The sequence below is a fragment of the Phaenicophaeus curvirostris genome, chromosome 4, assembly GCF_032191515.1.
Source record: "Phaenicophaeus curvirostris isolate KB17595 chromosome 4, BPBGC_Pcur_1.0, whole genome shotgun sequence".
NCBI lineage: Eukaryota > Metazoa > Chordata > Aves > Cuculiformes > Cuculidae > Phaenicophaeus > Phaenicophaeus curvirostris.
Window position 1 is genome coordinate 51,045,428 of NC_091395.1, and position 21,776 is coordinate 51,067,203.

The 21,776-nt window shown below is 37.3% G+C and overlaps 1 protein-coding gene across 4 annotated transcripts in view; it reads left to right on the forward strand.

Annotated features, from left to right (window-relative positions):
- CORIN (corin, serine peptidase) overlaps window positions 1–21,776 on the forward strand; it is a 128,497-nt gene that overhangs the window by 61,681 nt on the left and 45,040 nt on the right. For 2 of the 4 annotated variants that reach the window (XM_069856098.1, XM_069856097.1), the window contains exons 5-7: window positions 6,822–7,000; window positions 17,776–17,886; window positions 20,823–20,930. In XM_069856098.1, the coding sequence (XP_069712199.1) occupies window positions 6,822–7,000; window positions 17,776–17,886; window positions 20,823–20,930 (398 nt within the window). The remainder of the gene's footprint in view (window positions 1–6,821; window positions 7,001–17,775; window positions 17,887–20,822; window positions 20,931–21,776) is intronic. The other 2 variants (XM_069856099.1, XM_069856101.1) reach the window with 2 other exon arrangements.

The window sequence follows — 21,776 nt, forward strand, 5'->3', positions numbered from 1 at the left end:
TCAGGCCTATGGCTTGTGGATATTAAATGTTCTGTACTTCTGCTTAACAGAGGCCAGAGGCTTAACATCACTTATGGCCATTTCTTGCTCACCATTTCTTCTGACAAGTTTGTCAAGTGAAATAGCCAAAAAATCTACATTGATCTTGCTTTCTTTTCAGATTTTATTGCTACATAAAGAAGCAAATTTCAGATTTAAACCCAAGTCTGGAGAGAAATCAGAGAAGAAAATGCAGTCTTTCCAAATAATCTGCAAGATAAAGATGAAAACTGAACAATGAAAGACAAAAATACATTATTTTCTTGATTATGTGAAATTGAAACCTTAAACAGTGCATTTATTTACAAATCCACAAATGAAAAAGCAATATTGGGATTTTCATGAGTTTGCCTCATATAGCTTTATCCAGTGGCTCTGAGTATGCTGTTCTGTTTGTTGGAGTATTATGAGAGGGTGCAGAGAAAGATTTCACAATAACTACCACTCTAAAAATCTTTAATGCTGGGTGTGGGTGTTTGCTCTACTGTAGAAATTTCTTTCTGTGATATTTATATTCTGTGGAAGTCTTTATTGTTAGAAGGTCCTAAAAAGTATTCATAACAATTAGCACTAACAATAGCTGGTGTGTCAGCGTGTCACTTGAACTTGTTTGGTCTCAGGACTGTAGAAACATAAAGGATGATCTCAGCTTTATTCTTCCCATAATTTTTGCATGTTCTGGGTTTTTCAGTCTGTCCCCCCAGCAATCTCTCACAATTATATTACCAATTCCTTTATTCTGCCTCAGACCTTAGGTCTCTCATCATTCTCAGCCTGCATGCTTACAGATACAGCGGATAATCCCACAGTGCTCTATAGCAAGGCTGTAGTATGATTAATATTTCCTCTGGTGGCCATGCCAGTTGAAGCTTTTCCTTCAACAGATTTGGTTGGAAAAATAACCCAGAAAAATACCCTACGGTTGTTTAACTTTGCTCAATCCCTGACTGTGGTTTACTGTGTATCCACAGAAACCGTTATCCTGAAACAACTGAGGGGATGGAGATGGGAGAAGAACAGTAATGAGGAACAGAGGTAGCTGAAAATCTTCATCAATCTGCCTGCAGTCAGGTTGTCTGCTGAACCACAAATGCAACCTTTAGCCAGAACAGGTGCAGTCAACAGATGTTTGTTCTAAGAGTCATCTTTGTGCTGTGTTTTCAGCTCTGGCATACCAACATAGCTTATAAACTTTTGCAAGCCATTTCCCTCTATTGTTTTAATTGGTAAAACTGCAATAATGAATTTGTCAATAGGGCATGGCTATGGCAGTGCTTTTACCAATGGAGATGCTAATGTGAAGATGTGAAGAATTGCCACAGAAAATAATAATCACTAGATGTATTCTATAACTTACCAGGTTACATAGAGAGTCTGTGGGATTGTTAGTTGTACATTTTATTTAAGGCTTTTGTTAGCTTTAGCAATTTCTACCTCTCCCATCCCTGTCAGCTTATTTCTGATTTCCCTGTATCTCTTTGGAGAACCCAATTCAATTGTCAGATGAGAAAAAAGAATTTTTTTTTCTTTTCTTTGTCACATTACTTGACCTGGTTTACTATACATCCTACAAACAGCTGTAATTGGAAAACCGAAAACAGCACTGAAACAGATGTAGACCTTTGGGAACAAGAGATGCATATACCACTCCTGCTTCCAGAAAAGACATAGCAAGAGCCATGCTTTCAGTGGCTTCTGAGTTTGAAAGCCAGATCCTTGAACTACCTTGAACAGACGTTCCTTAAAACATTAGAAAATGTGTTAAATAATGCATCAAGAGAAAAATAGTTGCTTAAAGCATATTCCCTCTCCTTACTACTTCTTGTAGCATACTTATTTGATAATTTCTAGTACTCGAAACAACACTTAATTGTCTTACAGAGTCTACTGATGAGCCCTGATTGTAGTAACATGATTACAAAGTCAGTAGTAACATGATTACAAAGTCAGTATTACAGAGGGAGTAATTTCTGAGAAGAATTTGTCTAAAAATGTAAAATGTCTTTGAGTGATAAGGAATAGATCCGTGTAGGATTATAATCAGGCAATATGAATTCCAATTTAAGTGAAGTCTAGTCAGATCATCTGCTCTAATCAATTCACATAATAGTTTTAGGGCATGTACTCTATTGTATATATCTGCTTTGGTGAATATTTTATATAACGCTCTTTTGATAAACAGCCTCTCTGAAGATATCTTATGCAAATTAAAGACGTTTATTCTCTTTACCCTTAAAATACTTTTTAATAAACTATAAAGGACATCTTTATTTCTTTTCATGCCATACGATTCTTCATGTAGATATTTCTATGCAGCTGAAATAACTGAAGTATGAACTTTTAAGTGTGGGGAAGCCAACCACAGAGTTAAAAATATGTCACATATCTGTTCTTTCATCATACTCTATCTTCAGCAAGAGTTTTTTCCATTAATATCCTAAAGAATGGAATTGCACCCAAATATCTTATGAACTGCTTCTCTGCCTGCCACTGTTGCCAAATAAATCATAGTAAAATTGCCATAGACCTGCCAGTTTATTTTTAAATCGATGGGTCTCTAAGTAGCTGTAAATAAGATTAATCAAGATGGAGATTTTTTTAATCATCTTTTCATCATTCAGTAGGTTAAGCAATACATCCGTACTAAACTTGATCATTATCCAGAAGTATTTAATTTATGGAGCACACATGACTGAACATTGAAACTGGGCCAAATATTGCAGTAACTCCTGAATAATCCTATGTTTTCTGGCTTGCCAGAGTTGTTCTAGAGACTGAAAATTCTCCTTGCTGTAGTTAATCACTGTACAATTTTCTTTTAGAAGCCTGGTAATTTCTAAATTATTGTGCTGTGTATATATCCAATTATTTATATTGCATTGTTATATAAGCTAAACAAATGAAATGAACTTTTCACATTTGTGACTTTTGTTTTCATATAGATATAAACAATCTAGCATGCAGGTGAATTTTCTGAAAAAAAATTACTCATCCAAAAAATGTTTAGAAAATTTTTATTATGTGTAAACTGTTATGCATAGTTGCGTTTTAACATGACTGTTACTATTATTTGTAAGGTTCCATTGAAATGAATGATGAGTATGGTGAAAGACCTTTGGAAACAATATATTGAACTTTGCTGTAGTCACATCTGAAGAAATTAGCATACTCATACTACTATTACTTGACAGCTGTATGTTACGCTATGCCTACAGTGTGGTGCTTTGGAAGTTAATGATTTAGAATCATAGAATCATAGAATAACCAGGTTGGAAGAGACCCACTGGATCATTGAGTCCAACCGTTCCTATCAAACACTAAACCACGCCCCTTAGCACCTCATCCACCTGTGCCTTAAACACCTCCAGGGAAGGTGACTCAACCACCTCCCTGGGCAGCCTGTTCCAGTGACCCTTTCTGTGAAGAATTTTTTCCTAATGTCCAGCCTAAACCTCCCCTGGTGGAGCTTGAGGCCATTCCCTCTTGTCCTGTCCCCTGTCACTTGGGAGAAGAGGCCAGCACCCTCCTCTCTACAACCTCCTTTCAGGTAGTTATAGAGAGCAATGAGGTCTCCCCTCAGCCTCCTCTTCTCCAGGCTAAACAACCCCAGCTCCCTCAGCCGTTCCTCATAAGGCCTGTTCTCCAGCCCCCTCACCAGCTTCGTTGCTCTTCTCTGGACTCGCTCCAGAGCCTCAACATCCTTCTTGTGGTGAGGGACCCAGAACTGAACACAGGATTCAAGAAGCGGTCTCACCAGGGCCGAGTACAGAGGGAGAATAACCTCCCTGGACCTGCTGGTCACACCGTTTCTGATCCAAGCCAAGATGCCCTTGGCCTTCTTGGCCACCTGGGCACACTGCTGGCTCATGTTCAGTCGCTGTCAACCAACACCCCCAGGTCCCTCTCCTCCAGGCAGCTTTCTAGACAGACTTCTCCTAGTCTGTAGCTCTGCATAGGGTTGTTGTGCCCCAAGTGCAGGATCGAGAGGAAGAGAGATCATCTCAAATACTTCACAATGATATAAAACTTCATCTGAGAATTCTCAAGAGCTCTTTGTATTTCTTTCGGTGGTTTTTTTTTTCAAATAGCAATCGTATTTATACAAATCATTAGAGTGGTATAAATCTGTTTAGCTGTGGTAAGCTGAAGTAGATCTCAGTCACAGACTAGTTAAATTCAAGTACTGTCCCTCCTATCATTTCTTTGGAAAAAAAAAATCAGCAGAATATACTACCTTCAAATTAATATTTGTGATCGACAGGTACCCTCCATTGGACTATTGGTAACTATTTACAATTAATGGGTTAGAACCACCACTTACCTTTCTTTTCACTGTAATGTAATTTTATAGTGTTACATGTTTTTCCTAAAAAATAAACAAAAAGTTAACTCTAAGCATATCAGTCAATAAATTAAGTGGCTAGCATCCGCAAATTCATCAAATCAATATACCTTTTTTTGCTATGTGGCACCTTATTTCTTACAGGTATTTTGGAACTCCAGCACCTCCCATAGTAAGTAGTGGCTTTTCTTTTGGCATTTTGTGTATTGAGGAGCTTCTGTTAAACCAGTGGGTCTGCTCATATGAATACCTCTGCCCACATGTGATTATGCTAATGTATCTTTTTAGAAGTAGTAGATTAGTCAAAAATGAGAAGCTAAAAAACCATCTAAAATCCTAAATGAAAGTGACTGGAGGCATCCACCTTGCCAAATCCCCTTTATTTAGGGAGTTTCTCAGGCTCAAGTCAGGAGGCAGTGATGGCTGCGGCAGAGCTCTTGCTATACCTTTTCTTTCTCTCTGTATCAAGTAGGTTCTGTGAAGAGTGTTTTAGAACATCTTTATCTGAGGAGACATTACAGGTCAAATAGTAAACTTCTAATTTGCCAGTACAGTGTGCAGAACTAGTAAGCGGCAGCGCCTCTTGTCACTGGGACGGACCTTTTGTTCTTGGTTTTGTACTCAGCCTGACAATGTGCTTTATGGTGCTGAAATGCCTGTCAACACATCACAATCTGGTGGTGGAAAGTACTCTTTTAGAGTGTATCTGCTTCTATCCAGGCAACAAGTAAGCTGCCAACTAGAAAGCTACAAGAGACAATTTAGAGATAAAGGTCCTTGGCTTGTTTCTAACTTCTATCTCCACAGATATCTATTTTCATGTGTGGACATTAAGTTATTCCTTCCTGTGTACGTTACACTGCAGTAGTCTATCCTGAATTACAGCTGCCACGTATCAACTAACTTCACTGAGAATTCTTTGAAATGTCTTGTTTTTTTGAAGTCTTGGCTAATTTGGCTAGTCTTGCGTTACTTGGAATCTTGTAACTTTACTTTTTAAAATATTTTTCTGAGTCTATGGTGAACGCAATAAATTTTCTAGATTTTTTGCTTAACTTTGTTGACTCTAATTATGTAGATCTGGAGACAGTTTACAGATATCTATTGACTGCATAGATATTGTTTATGTATACATATTGTTTATATATGTATGTTATGTATGTTGGTTTTTCTATGTGCATGTAAAAGAAGAATAAAGAAAAAATACAGATGCAGGTATGTATGTTGTGATAAGAAAAAGACAAGGATGCTGCATTTAAACTTGTTATACTTTAAGAATTTACAGTGCCTTTCTTAAAAAATACAATTCAAGTCATATTGGTATCACATTTGATCTGACAGTATGTTTTGACTGCTCAGGGGAAATAGTGTATGAGCTCATAAATTCTAGAAGGGGGTGACATAGTACTCTACACTGTGGTTTCCTACAGTTTATCTGGTGATCTTTGATTCTCTCCACAAGCAGGTTCAGCACATATAAGTTGCCAGAAAGCTTAACCAGTCAAAAACATTAAAAGTATTTTTCTGAGTTAAAGATTTTTTTGTATAAGCTCATGAAAGCGTTTGTCAAAGTCAGAGGGTGTTCTGCACAACTGCGGGGAAGAAGGAGAACTTTGAAACTATTGGTTGCGGGAGAAGAGTCAGAGATCACTCAGACAAATTTGACCTAGTAATTAGTTTCTTGAGTTTTAATCAGTAATTTTAGGTATGTAAAATATTTAATAAGTACAGTTGAACTGGTGGTCAGTACTCCACTACTTACTATACTTGAAGTTAGTATGGGATATAAAGATTATTGTGTAAGCTTACAATATGTATCTTAAATGTTACATGCATGCAAAAAATGCCACCTACCAACCCAACAGTGTCTGGTGTCAGGTAAGGGATCTCTCAGCATCGAGGGGTAACCTTGAGGGGTGTCCCTGCACAAGGGGATATCAGCCTCACACAGCCAGCTGCTATGGAGATAAAGCTCAATGGGCCCCGATTGCTGCAGGTATTTATAGCATTATGTGGTCGATTTGTAGTCGGATTCTCTGCTGTGTTAATGTAATTTCAGCTGTTTATCAGCCTAGTCTCCAGCCAAGCCAATTTTCTGGGGTTTGGTGCTGAGTTCTCGCTCATAGCCTCACACAATAGGATTAACTTTGTTTAGGCTTACTTGCTGAGCATCGGCCTGGACCAAGGTTCATTTAGTTCAAACAGGAGAAGTACATCCATCACACTGTTCTGAGCTTGATTTGGGGTTAAAAATAGCCAGAAAGTCAGAGCTGATGACAGTTTCAATAAATAACGAAGATTTGCTAACTTTTTGATGTAGCTGTAGAATGTAAAATTCCTCAGAAGTGTTTATCATTGCTTCTTTCTCTTTTCAAAAAGTTTTCACAACCTACTAGAGTAATAATCCTGTGTGATTTTGTTCTCTGTTTCTGTTCTCCAGTCGAGGCCTTTTGCCCTGCAGTACATTTTGTGAGGCAGCAAAAGAAGGCTGTGAACCAGTCCTGGGTATGGTAAATGCTTCTTGGCCAGAATTCTTGAAGTGCTCTCAGTTCCAAAACAAAACTGGAAATGACACCACAAGGGTATGCTTCTCACCACACCAAGAGAAAGGAAAGCAGTGTATGTTTTCATTCTTAACTGTTACACTATGTTAATGATTTCCTATTTAGTAATATATTTTTTTATTATATAGCAAAAGCTCTGGGATTAAATGACTCTTTCTGGTTTTGTTATTATGTTCAAATTACTGTGAAAAAGTCTGTCGGTTATAGTTCTGCCATGATTTAATTGTTTAGGCTGATATTTTTCAGCCTTCTATTGATTTGAGGCCTTTTTGTTTTGCATCAAAAATTCTGAGCTGTTTCAAAGAAGGAAGGTAGGAGAAAAGTAATAAGCCTTTCAAAAACATTCTGTTGACTTTTTCTTTGCTAAGCTTTACTAAATATGTGACTGGTATTTGGAGCAGGAACCTGATACACAGGCCAAAGGACATCTCCTTTTTCCTTGCCCAGGACTGATTGAGGGTAAACTTTTCAATAGTCATGGTTTGTATACATCCACTCATAATATTATACAATATTTAGGATGGAAAAGACCTTTAAGATCATTGAGTCCAACTGTAAACCTAACACTGCCAATTCTACCACTAAATCATGTCCCTAAGCACCACATCTATGTTTTTTAAATACCTCCAGCAGTGGTGATTCAACCACTTCCCTGTGCAGCCTGTTCCAATGCTTGATACCATTTCAGTGAATATTTTTCCTAATATCCACTCTAAACTACCCCTGGCACAACTCAAAGCCATATTCGCTTGTCTTATCACTCATTACTTGTGAGAACAGACACCCACATCGCTACAATCTCCTTTAAGGTAGTTGTAAAGAGAAATAAGGTCTCAACCTCCTTTTCTCTTGGTTCCCTCAGCTACTCCTCATTAAGATTTATGCTCCAGACACTTCACCATCTTTGTTGCCCTTCTCTGGACATGCTGCAGCACCTTAATTTCTTTCTTGTACCAAGAGGCCTGAAACTGAACACAGTATTTGAGGTGTGGGCTCACCAGTGCAAGTACAGGGGCACAACCACTTTCCCAGCCCAGCTGGCCACAGTATTTCTGATGCAAGCCAGGATGTTATTGGCCTTATTGGCCAGGAGCACGCTGCTGCCTCGTGTTCAGCTGGGTGTCAGCCAAAACCCCCAGGTCCTTTGCTGCCTGGCAGCTTTCCAGCTGGTCTCTAAATACAAGATATTTCCATCTCCTCAGAGTTATTGCTCTGTTCCTGAGATCCAGATCTAGGTGAGATCAGACAAGAGCAGCAAGCTTGACTTTTTTCTCATTGACCCCATTGTGGGAGTTCTCTTACTGGCATCTGAGACTTTACTGTTGATATGCATTATGCCATGGGGCTAAATGACAAGAGACTTGTACAGCCCATCTGTGGGTTCTAACTTAGTTAATGACTTCTGGGTGACAACAAACAAGAAGGAATTATAATTATTGTTTTCCAATTTTGTTTAAAGAAACCTGAGAAGTTATACACTCGGAACTACTCTAAAAGATCAGTGAGGTTGTACAGTATATCTTTGACTGTTAGTTAATGCTACAATTAATTATTTTTTTTTTATATATCCTGGCTTATCTCCTTGCGCTTTTTTAATTTGTGTAATGACATAACCTTAAATTACTGGATCGAGTCCTTTTACCCTTTGGATTCTTTCTATCTGTTAGGGCATGTTTTGGGGAGTCATGAAGTAAAGGAGGCTGTTGTCCATACCTGCTTTCACCTGTCGGAGCATTTTTAATGGCTGAGGCAGGAAAATATACAAAGAGGAACTGTGTCTTCTTGAAGACATTTGAATACTTTCCAGGAAAATTGAACACTATTCACAAGTCTTTTGTAGGTTTCCTATGGGATTTTGGGTAAGTTGCTGTAGTGAAAGCCAGAGAAGTGTTTTAACCATATGATATAAATATGTGCTAAATATGCTGAAAAAATAGGCCTAATGGATGTCTCCAAACATCAAATTATGAAAATACTATTCAAATAATTTCTTCCAACAACAAATTTACACTTCTCTCTTAGGAGATTTTAACTATCTACAGAATTTTTCTGCAGCGTTTCAAGTAGTGAAAGTACATTTTTTTTCAGGTACCTTTTATTGAACATCCTCTTGTTACAACAATTTCACTCCTATTGGAGTGAGCATTAATTGACTTTAGTCCTGACTCAGATTTAATGGAGGCAGTAACTTACTTTTTTTCCCCCTTTATGTTAGTTTCTTTAAAATATTGCTTTTTTTGCTTTCTAATTGTCTCTGACTGTTCTAATAATTCCTGTATACTGTGAATACGTATGCCTTCCTTTACTAGTTAAATTTAGTAATTTCCTTTAGCACTTAAATTTTAAATCTGTAAAAAAGGAATTAATGAAAAAAAGGCATTTTGAAAAGGAATGGAAGTTAATAAGTAGCATTGGGTTATAGCTAACAGAACTTTTCTGTCCTGTAAGACAAATCTTTGTGAACATTTTCTTCACTGGTTATTGCAGCAGGTTTTCAGTCTTTTTTTTTTTTTTTTTTCTGATTAGAAAAGTTATAGTAGTTGCTGGGCAGGAAAACTACTACTGATAACCCAGATAATCTCCCTTCTTGGCAAAAACATGGAAATTCATTATTCTACATGTTGATAAATGTCCTGCAGTGTTCAAGGGCATGAAAGGGCTAAATGCATGTATAATTGGAGTGAGCTCTTGCAGCTGTTTGAAGGTGCCACCACAGGAGCTCTGCTGGATAAGAAGCATTTAATTGGAGCACCACATTAAGGATATTAGTAATAGTCATTAACAGTTAATGTATAACATTTTAAGAAGCTGTAAAAACAAATAATTAATAGATGTATTAACACCGTAACTACAGACTTCAGCAGTATCTCTCTCTTATAATAGCATTGCCTTTATGCAAATTTAGCTTTGAGTTTTGCAGTTACACAGCCAAACAGTTCAAACCTTCTTCTAGTGGCTATCACCATACCCTAAATTGTCCTGCTAAGCTGTAATAGTGCAAACTATACAGAAAATATTCAAGAGAATTAATATAATGTATAGAAGGAAGCTATTAATTTTCTTATCCAAATATGCTTAACTAATGCAGATCTTGTTTTCTTCCAAGGTTAAAACATGAATAAAACCTGTTCTGATAGGCCTTTTTTTGTTGTTTTTCCCAGTGCCCTGTTTGTATTCCAAGATTGGTCACACTGGTATTAATTTAGAATATTGTCTTTGAGGAATACCTTTAGGCAGAGATTTAAAGGCAGTATATGGTTGCAACCATTTATTTATTTTTCTGTTGGCAATGTAAGCTAATCACACACATCCCATATATTATTTATTTGAGAAAAAGCTTTTAAAATCAGGAAGACTTTTATCTTTCTTTTTTACCCTAGCATTCATTTAATGTGGCGAAAGGAAGAGAGAGATGATCTATGTATGTGGGACATTGATACTGACCCGTATCCGTGAAACGAGCAATAGTGGAATAATTTTTTGGAGGGAGACAAAAATGTTTCTCAGGATCGTGGTGGTATTTCATGTAAGAAAACATGCACAGTTGAAGAAAACTGTTCCCCCAAGCACTTATTCTTGGCTTCTGTTGACTCTGCATTATATTTTATGTCCTTTGATTTTGTTTTTTTCTCTCATTCTGCCTCCCTCACAGATTACATCTGCCTGCCTTCCTGTTCTTTGCCTGTTCCTTTTCCAGCTTGAAGTTTCCCATGTGGCCTTTTCAGGCAACTTCTCTAGAGTGCAAGAGAAAGGTCTTTTGTTTTCTTTCTCCCACAGGGTTTTGCAGTATAACAAAATAGAGAAATGGACAGTTCCCTTGAGGTGAAGGAGTTGCCGACTTTCTAGATTCTGTGATTGTGCCCTAGTATCAAAACTTCCCAGAAATGACAGCTACAAGATGCATACACTGTACTGCAGGGTACATAGGGTGCCCCTGTAATTGCATTGCTAAGGCCACACCTCAAATACTGTGTTCAGTTTTGGGCCTCTCACTACAAGAAAGACATTGAGCTGCTGGAGCATGCCCAGAACAGGGCAACAAAGCTGGTGAAAGGGCTGGAGAACAAATCTTATGAGGAGCAGCTGAGGAACTTGTTTTGTTTAGCCTACAGAAAAGGAAGGCTGAAGGGAGACTTTATCACTGTCTACAACTACCTAAAAATGAGGTTGTCGTGAGATGGTGTGTTTGTCCCTTCTCACAAGCGATAGGCAGTAGCATGAGAGGAAATGGCCTCAAGTTGTGCCAGGGGAGGTTCAGATTAGACATTAGGAAAAATTCCTTCACCGAAAGGGTTATCAGACACTGGAACAGGCTGCCCAGGGTGCTGGTTGAGTCATCATTCCTGGAGGTATTTAAAAGATGGGTAGATTAAGTGCTTAAGGATATAATTTAGTAGCGGATAGGTACAGTTGGACTTGATCATCTCGAAGGTCTTTTCACTTCTAGAGATTCTATGAATATATTAATAAATCTGTGAAATACTGACAGATTTATCAGTAAGTAACATTTCCAAGTGCACTCCTTTGTGATAATTTGAGTGGAATGGTCCATAATTTTTTTACTTGGACATCTATTTCAGGCTTAATTTATTCTACTGCTGCTGCTTTGTTTTAAGCAGTCCTAGGATTTTTGAATATGCATCTGTTTGCTTGTGTTCAAGAAAGTCTTATAAATTGCTGCATATCTAAATCCACTAGGTTTCAGTTCAAATATCAACATTCAACAAAAGTGTTTTACAGCATAAAACAAGGCATAGAATCATAGAATCACTAGGTTGGAAAGGACCCACTGGATCATCGAGTCTAACAATTCCTATCAATCACTAAACCATGCCCCTCAGGCTTTTATAATTTCCATTAAAAACTGATCTTTGGAGGTATGATTCAATTGTCAGTCTTTTGAAAACTTCTTGCAGAAGCTCAGTAGAAAGCAGAAATTACATTCATTGCAAGTAACTATTCGCAGTGTGTGTGCTTTCCTTGCTCTGAACCCTGCACTGATTGAACAAAACATATCCAGTCATCATTTATTAGAAGACTGCAAGAGATGAGATTTTTTTTTTTTTAAATTCCTTCTGATTGCTGCTGGGTGCTAAAACTGTGAGAAAGAAAATTGATTTCATTCTTTCTCTTGTTTGCATATAACATGCAAGGTAAATAGGAAGACATTTGCTTTATGTAAGAAGAAATGGAGAATTGGATTGAGATGGAAATCAGAATGGATAGGAGCAGAATAGAATTGAGGTGTATTAGGAAGAATAATAAATCATTAAGAAGTGGTTGAACACACTTTTGTTCACAGCCCAGAAATGAATATTGGACTCCAGAATCCTTGCTCTTCTGATCTACAGGTAAAAAGGTCAGATAAATATCATTCCTGGCTTTTTACCTTTGGTCTCCCAGATGAAACTGGCACATTGATGCGAAAGGCAGAAATCTGTTATCATTAATGTCTTAGTACTAGTGAAAGTCTGTACTGATGGAGATCTGCAAGCAAATCAACATGGTTCCTTTAATGGTTCTTTTTGATCTATTTATGCTGTTTTCTGTTTCAAATATGCAGGTAATTGCATAAAAGCTCAAGTTAGAAGAATATAAGATTTCCAAGTATATGATGCATCACAATCTTTTATGTTATTATTTTCAGTTTTTACCTGACATAATTGTCTGTGGGTTAAACACTGGTCTACAGAGAACTAGAGCAACTTACTGAGGCTGTTTTTTCTAGGTTCCCCTGTGTAGGGCTTGCTGATTGTTGCAAGTTGGAAAGTGCAGTGCATGAGGCAGAGAACTGGAGAAACAAAAAGATCAGCTCATAATAGAGAAAAAGTGATGTCATAATATAGAATGGGATTCTTTCTCTGTTCCTGCCGCATAGGCCATATGTAATGTTGAGTAAGGCACTGGAATCAAAATTTTCTCCACTTTTCTCTGAACACTTTTGATTAACTAGACTCTTCATTTTTATAGATGGGGTTTATTGCAATTGGAACTTGCTCTTGCAAATACAAGTAAAGGAAACAGGAGCTATTCTTTGAACATGTAAAATAACATCAGTCTTTACTCTCCATAAAAAAAAAACCAAAACCAAACCACATGCTGTCATGTCCTAGATTTCACAACTAGAAAATGATGTTTTTATTGAAAAATCAGGATCATGTGCTGCCCAGCTGGAGAGTGCACCTAGGAATGTAACAGAAAATATTTTGAAATTATTCATATGAGTATTTATTACAAGCACATTTTTCATACAAGGATGTGCGTGTCAGTTGATTGAGTCTAAGATAGCCCTGCTTCTTGGTGATGATAAAACAATATTTCAGGCTTAGAAAAGCATGTAAGTATGTTGGAAAAACAATAATTCCCTGTTGCCAAAAGTTAAGAGTGAAAATGAAGGTGCTGAAAATGTGTGTATCCATTGCCACAGAGCAACAGAAAGGACTGCTATGCTAGGAGCACAAATAAAATTGAAAATCTAGATAATTAATTGCACTTTCAGTCAGTGCAAGATGGAGATATTTGTCATTTTTTAAAAACACTCACTGCATGTTTAGGCATGTCCGGTGAACAGTGGTATAACATAACATCCAGTGTGCCCCAAGTGGCTGAGCAAATCGTGAAGAATCTTGTGTTGCTATACAGAAAGGCTGAGCAGAGATTATTATATTTTTTATTGGCCCATTAAAGGCACCTTCTTTAATCTCAAGGGCAGATTTAACAGGGCTTTATGTGACTGCCTGTTGAGGTCTTTTAAAATGAGCACTTCACCGATGGTGGTTTTAAATGGCTTTGTTCTATCTCAAAAATTGTAGTTTCCACTGAGATTTATCTTTTAAGTTCTCCTCTTGACCTTCTTGCATTCAGTGATATTCCTCTAAGAACTGTCCTGATATTTCCTAAAATGGAAATATATATTCAATCCCTGTGAGAGATCTGGAATATCAATTAATCAGTGTGAAAATGAGTTCATAAGACTCCTACAGCATTAGCTTTGTAGTATGGAGGCTAGCAATTTTTCTTCTTAAACAGCCCAAGAAAACTGATTAGATTTTTCATCTTTTTCTATGTATAGAGCTAAGGCACAGATTGCCTGAACTGTCCAAGGTGATGCAAAAAGTTTGCAGCAGAGCTGAGAAAAGAACCTTTATCTCTCCAACACATAAAAGATTCCTTATTCTGTAAGAAAATCTTGCCTTGCCCATGTTATTTTTTTTATGGCATTGCTTGATTGTGCTTTTATCATTCAGTTCATCCTTTGCGAGTAGCTGGTATTTTTCACCATTAAAAATCAAGTCAAGCTTATGGTATTTAAGAAGACAAGGCATGAAATTCAATTTTACTACAGAAAAGTGAGATTTTTGAAGAAATTTTCTGTCTGCTCCTCAACCACAAAAAAGTGGGGGATTTTAGAAAAGAAAGAGTTTGAGGGGAAAGGCTGGTGAAGATTTGTACTGTTTAAGGGAACATTAGATATATTTGCAGGTGGGATTTTCCTTAAAACGAGTCAGTCTTATTTCCATCAAATTTAATAGCAGTTATCACAAGACAGATAATATTTGGCAACTGTGAAAATCATAATATACTGACAACGGAAGGTGATTTTGCACCCTACTGAAAATCTAAATTAGCCCTTCTAGATGTTAGAACATGACTGCTCACTTTTAACAAAACAGTTATTAATATTCTAATGTCTAGGAGTTGTATTATTTGGAGGGTGCTCAGAGAGCCCAGTCAGGAGATGGCACTGGTGACAAAGCTCCGGTGTGGCTCCAAGCCCACCCAGGAAGCCAGGGCCAAAGGTGGGGCTGCAGACCAGCTACAGGGATCTATCCATGAGACTGAGATGGATATAAAGCTGTGCCTCCAGCAGTGCTTAGGTGGGACTTGAGTCCACGGGCAAGGTGTGGGTGGAGGTCCCAGGTGGGGCTGATCAGGGTCATGAAAGGCCATTTGAGCCCTACTGATGCACTCACAACTCTGGTAGTCACTATGGGCAGGTTGTCCTAGTGGATTTAGGGATGCAAATGAATGGCAAAAAGCTGTAGGTTATATCTGGTAGCTGCAGATTAAGGACAGCAATGAAAAGAAAACTAGCACGCTAAGGAATAGTATAAAACCATGGGGATTTCAGGCCTACGTCTGGAAAGAGTCCTGGTCATCATTGGAGGTGCTTCAAGAAAGTGGGAAGAGAGAATGGTATTAGAGTAACATGAAGACTGACAAACCATCCCTTGCCAAAGTGAAGGAAGGAACAGCAGGACCAAAGGATACTACTCTGCCACCGACAGCCAGAATTCATGATAAACAACTGTTTTGTAGATCAGTATACTTGAAGAAGTAAGAGACTTACTTTGTCAGACCAGGGAGATAACTTTTTTTTTTTTTTTCAAATTTAGGTTTAGATTTTTAGGAACACACTTCTGTAAAACATTTCAAATTGTTTACATGATTCCTTGTTTGTCATTGGACAAATTACTTGCGCTTCCTTTCTGTCAGTTTTTCACAGGTGGAAAAAAAAAAAAGAGGCATAATGCTTGCTACCCTGTAGTCTAAAGCACTCTAAGATAAAAGCCATGTGCTTGAGATATTAAGGAAAAATTTCCATCAAGTTTTCTTTTATGATACACTTATTAAAATGAAAAGATACATCACTAAATAACGATTTCTTGAAATTCTATGAAACAATATGGCTTAACAACCAAGACAAGCAGATAAAAAATGATGTAGCAGCATAGAGTCAATATTTGCTAGTTCATGTTTCTCATCTCTTTCTACCTTTCATCTTTTATATCCTTAAATCATTATCCGCATGTTTTGTGAAACGCTGCCAGATTTCATCAGCCCCACTTTGCTTTCCGTTTTCTTTCATTTTTATATCCTATTCTTCTGAAGACATATAAAATTAGATTACTTGAATGCTCTGAGTTACTTCATAACAGACTGTTCTGTTGGAAGAGATTAAAAAGAACTTTCCTTCCTTTAGTTAGTGAAATGTTGGCTCCAGAAAGAGGAGTTTAAATGGGGCATTAGCAATGTGTATGAGTTTAGGACTGATCTTTCACTTAAGCTCAGTTTTTATTTGCTCAAGAATGTGCTTAATCAACACAATATTGTGGTTAATACTTCACTGTTAAGGATAATTCCTTATACTAGGAATTCTACTGAGTTGCATCACCAAGTCAAATGTTGACACAAACATCATCCTAGTCATTGATTAATTAATGGCTTCATATTAAATTTATGTAGTTATGTTGCATTATGATTGTGCTATCATTTACTGCAGTGGCAAACTGAGGTCATAAATGCTCATACTACTAAAAATTATATCATTAGATATTTGGTAATTTTTCCTTAATTTAATTTTAAACCATATTCTACGTCAAGATTCTTGGTGGTAGATATGAGGAATACAAAATTATGATGAGAATATTTAATGTGCTTTTTTATTTTCTTTCAAGATGTAGATTATAAATATACTTTCTAGACTTCAATAAGCATCACATTTAGGGAATAAGAGGAGAAGAAATAGGAACTGAGTTCTCCTATAGGAATAGTAAAAATGCAAATATAGGCATTTTAAAGTGAAAAATATGAAGCTATGTTATGATCAGGTGCAAAATGACTTTAATGGAGGAAGAGATTCTATAGCTGCTAGCGCTGAAACTGATGTTTTTCATACATGCAATTGCATTGTGGTAAAGTTTGAAGGCTACAAGTAGATATCTTTATTGTTCATGGCACACTTGGATACAAAGTTTGAATTATTATGAGTAGAAATTTGAACTTCCATGAGTTTTTATTGTTTGAGCTTGCTCTTCTCACACATGGATACATTTAGTAATTTTACACTGGCAAAGTGACAGGACTTTTTTTCCTGTCTCTGCTGATCTTTTACTGGAAGTGAAACTCTGTTTTGTTTAGCTTTCTTGAATAGCCTGACTGTTAACTGTGGCTTTTGGGGGAAAAAAACCAAAACAAACAAAACAACAACCAGATTCCATAGTGACTATTTGATTTTCTACTTGACATCTTTACTTTGCATCCCCATGTAGTTTTCATGTGGTACCTTACCTCATCTGTATGCTTTACAGGGATTTTTCTCAGCCAGTATGTCTTAAACTAGACTTGGAAGTTTGGTCTCTTATTGAGTGGATTAAGGTGGAAACAATTTAATGGTGATCAGTATCTTTATATTTGAAGTGCCTTGAAAGACCTGAATGGGAAGGTGTTACGAGTTCCCTCCCTCTGAACATAATGATCCTGCAGGCTATCTCCAGTGGGAGACCTAAAGTTCTAGGGTTTTATTAATCTCTTTAGGTGTTTCAGTTCCCCTATATCAAATAGCAATATTAACTGCCTTCTAGCATTTAGGGAGTTATTAGAATATTGGAATAATCCTTCCCCTCTAGAAAGATGTCTGCTGTGATGCTGTTAAATCTCAACCTCGAAATATTTTGCCTGAACACTTAGGCTGAGAAGATCAATGTATAGTAACTTTAGTTGGATATTTAATACGATGCATCTATTTAATGAAAAAAAAAAAGGAACTTGTTTAATCTCATCCTAAGGTCATTTTCTAAACAGTTACACTGTGCAGCTACTTTTTAGAGGTAATGGTGGATTGAACCTTGCTTATTAACTCTGCCAAGTTATCTGTTTTTGAAATAAAAGTTAGATAAAAATACAGTTTGCACTTGCTTGAATTTTATAAATTTGGGGTTTGTTGCTGCATCAATTAAAACTCATTGTTCCAAATAGCTTTCATTTCTGTTTATTTCTTCTTACACTGAAAAGCTTAACATGCATTCTTTCTTTTCTTCTTTTTTCTAGTACTGTGCGGAGAAGAGAGTTTCTTGTGTGCCAGTGGGATCTGCATCCCGGGGAAGCTTCAGTGTAATGGCTACAATGACTGTGATGATTGGAGTGATGAGGTCCATTGCAGTAAGTTTCTTAAACCTTGCAGTGTTATTTTGAAGCACTGAATCCATTCAGGAAAACCTAATAACTAAATATTACAGAATAAGACCTTTTCATTTTATTTGTGTATATTGACATTTGGAGTCTACCAGTTGCCATTGAACGTGTTTACTTTTGCTCACTCTGACCACAGGATGTGTTTTTGATCTATCAAAATTTATGCCTAGATGGAGATGCTAAGGTATCTGCAAGGAATCATGTGGAAAGTAGAAGTATTTGGTGGAGTTTTTTTTTTTTAATGGATGAATAACATGCATCAGAAGAGCAGTTCTGATAATAAACTGAAGACTGTTAGTTGCATCTTTTTCCTAGTTCGTGGCATTGATTTTACAGCAGATGCAAAATCATGAGCCAGCAGTGTGCCCAGGTGGCCAAGAAGGCCAATGGCGTCTTGGCTTGTATCAGAAACGGTGTGACCAGCAGGTCCAGGGAGGTTATTCTCCCTCTGTACTCGGCACTGGTGAGACCGCTCCTTGAATCCTGTGTTCAGTTCTGGGCCCCTCACCACAAGAAGGATGTTGAGGCTCTGGAGCAAGTCCAGAGATGAGCAACGAAGGTGGTGAAGGGCTTGGAGAACAGGCCTTATGAGGAACGGCTGAGGGAGCTGGGGTTGTTTAGCCTGGAGAAGAGGAGGCTGAGGGGAGACCTTATTGCTCTCTATAACTACCTGAAAGGAGGTTGTAGGGAGGAGGGTGCTGGCCTCTTCTCCCAAGTGCCAGGGGACAGGACAAGAGGGAATGGCCTCAAGCTCCGCCAGGGGAGGTTTAGGCTGGACATTAGGAAAAAATCTTTCACAGAAAGGGTCATTGGGCACTGGCAGAGGCTGCCCAGGGAGGTGGTTGAGTCGCCTTCCCTGGAGGTGTTTAAAAGATGGGTGGATGGGGTGCTGAGGGGCATAGTTTAATGACTAATAGGAATGGTTGGACTCAATGATCCTGTGGGTCCTTTCCAACCTAGTGATTTTGTGTGATTCTGTAATGTACCAAACACATGAGGCTCTCCTACATCCCTTGGCTGCACTTAAACACACTTCCTTAATATGTATACTTGTTTCTTCTTCCTCCTCATGTAACTTTCTCAGTCATACATCTCTCTTACGAAGGATGAACAAGATGAAGACCATTTTAGTAATAAAATACAAAAGAAAATCTTTACACACCTGTACCACTACATATCATACTCCAAAACAGAGCATCTTGTTGAATTATTTCTTTACTCTTATTTACTTATTTATCTAGGAGTCTAATCCACTTCTAGAAGTGGCAGTATACATTTAAATATAAATCTTTAAAATGTAGGACTCCTCAAATCACCTCTGATTGTTGAGCTGAGGTGATTCATGGTCAGGAGGACACGAGATGCAACAGTGAGGTGGTAAAAGCAAAGTACACATCAACAGAGATCAATAAGATGCCCATCTTATTCTGGTGGAAGTAACTAGCTGCCCTATGCTAGACATTATTGCCAGCATCTTGAAGAAAATGTCTATTAAGAATGTTAGATTTTCATCAAGTGAATCTTATTTCTTTGTAAGGAGGTTTGTACTCATTTTGATTACCCTGTCTCTGTGGGCCTGAGAGCTGCCATACCCTAAAGGAAACTGTTGCAACAAAAGAGGAGTGAATGTAAACAGGAATAGGGTATGGATGGCAATTAAACAGTGAATTTATGCAGAGGAAATGACATAGAAAGAGACAGCTTTGTTTCATTTGCATGAGGAGAAATGGAAGCTCAGAATATGTCAGAGTTACAAACTGAACAATAAGGATAAATGTTGCCAGAGTATTTCATGCGGTTGCATATTTGAAACAAGTAATACTTAGAATTTTAATCTCAACTGGCTATTGTTCTGCTTACATGAAACTAGAACTTCAATATTTTCATTTAGTTTGGGATTTTTGGTATTTACTCTTTCATGCCTTTTGTTCTGTTAAAGCGAAATTAACTATTGACTGCAAAGCCATGGCTCAGCTGTATTATTTTACATTATGCACTGAAGCACTGTACTTCACCATTTGCTATAGACTCTGGACTTTATAAGGTGATGTGAAACTTGTAGAAGGCATGAATAGTACTGTAGGGGAAGGGAAAGAAGCGATTCATGTTCAGGTCCTAGAGTTGAGGTTGGTAAAGGCTTGAGAAACACAAAGTTAGAGCACTTACCTAGGGGTTGGAACACTTGGCTGATGTTCATCTGCAATGATAGAAACCCTACTGCACCTTCTGAGAGAGTGCTGCACCTTTCAGTGTGTGATATACTTAGAATGACACCCATCTTTCAAAGTGGGACCGCTGTGCAATTATGAACACAGGAGTCACACTCCAAGAGAGGAAAGGCAAACAGTATTTTGGATATTCTCAGAGAATATTTATCAGGGCTTTGCTGAAGGCCTCAGCCATGGAAAGAAAGGCTAAACCTGCTTAAGGCTGGCAGTGCTAAGAATTCCTTGATGAAACAGCATCAGGACAAACTCTGAGCTCAAAACTGCATAACAAATAAAGATCATTTGAAAACCTTGTATGGTCAAAGTCAGGCTCAAAAGCAGGCTCTGGCAATCTTGATTTTGTTGTTAGAAGTTTCAGTTTCACCTAATGGCCACATCAGGTGTCCTAGTAATCTTGCTGATGAAACCCACAGCCTTTCTCAAGAACTTTTAAGTGTATAAATTAAACAAACATGTTGGTCCATATGTGTAACCAGAGCACTTTGTCCTCATGGCATTAATCAAAAAAGCAATTGGTAGAAACAGAATAAAAATGTCTAAGAATTGTTCTTGTTCTTCCATATTAGATTCTAATAAACTGGTACACATTGAGTTTTAATCAATGCATTCCAGTGTTCATAATTTATATGAATGTTCCAAGATCATGTTATCATTTTACAAAAATTTGTTTTGTAGACTGCAGTGATGATGTATTTCGTTGCAACACAGGAAAATGCCTAAATTATACCTTTGTTTGTGATGGATATGATGACTGTGGAGACCTCAGCGATGAACAAAACTGTGGTAAATGGAAGTTCTATGCTTTTCTGAAGTCTTTAAGATAGTAGTATTGCCCGGGCAAGCAATATTTTTCCTTAAACTACTAAAAGAGTAATATACCCTTCTTTTATCCTTTTGGGCCAACTTGAAAACCGCTCACAAATTCTGTATGCAATTTGTAAAGGTTTAAAGGAGAGTTCTGGGTCAATCCAGATTTTGAAGGTAGTGGTATTTTTAAGAAATATTCAGATTTGCAATTTGTTTTAAACTAGTTCAAGATGTTATGGTTGCTTTCTTGCCAGCTTGGCTGAATTTAACTGAGATTAAAGGAAACCATGAGAAGCTACATGGTGGTAATGCCAACAGTTTTATAGCTGAACTTTTTTTACAGAAGCTTCATAGTGAACTTGTATGTTTTGAAGATCAAATTCTGTTTCTTTCAAATTCTGTTTTCTATCAATTCTGTATGTTCTGCCTTCTTATATGTGTCTTTCTACCTACACTTAATTTTCATAGGGAAAAAATTAAGTTTGTCCTAAAAAAGAATAATGTTCACTTTTAAATACTGGAAAACTTAGAAAGCCTTGGTTTTTCCAACTTTTGCTCATTGTACTACACCTGAGAAAAAAATAAGGGCTCTAGAATAATTATTTAAAAGTTAAAATATTGTTTCTGACTTTTTTTTCCCACTTTTCTGAGGAAAAGCAGAGAGAATTTAAAACCTAAAAATCAAGGCACATTTTTTTCTGAGATTTGTTTTATGTTTCTTCTCCAAATCTAATCTCTTAAACAAAGAACAATTGTTGAACAATAGAACAATTGATCAATAATATAGGTTGTGCGAACAATTAATTATCACCTTTTCTTTTT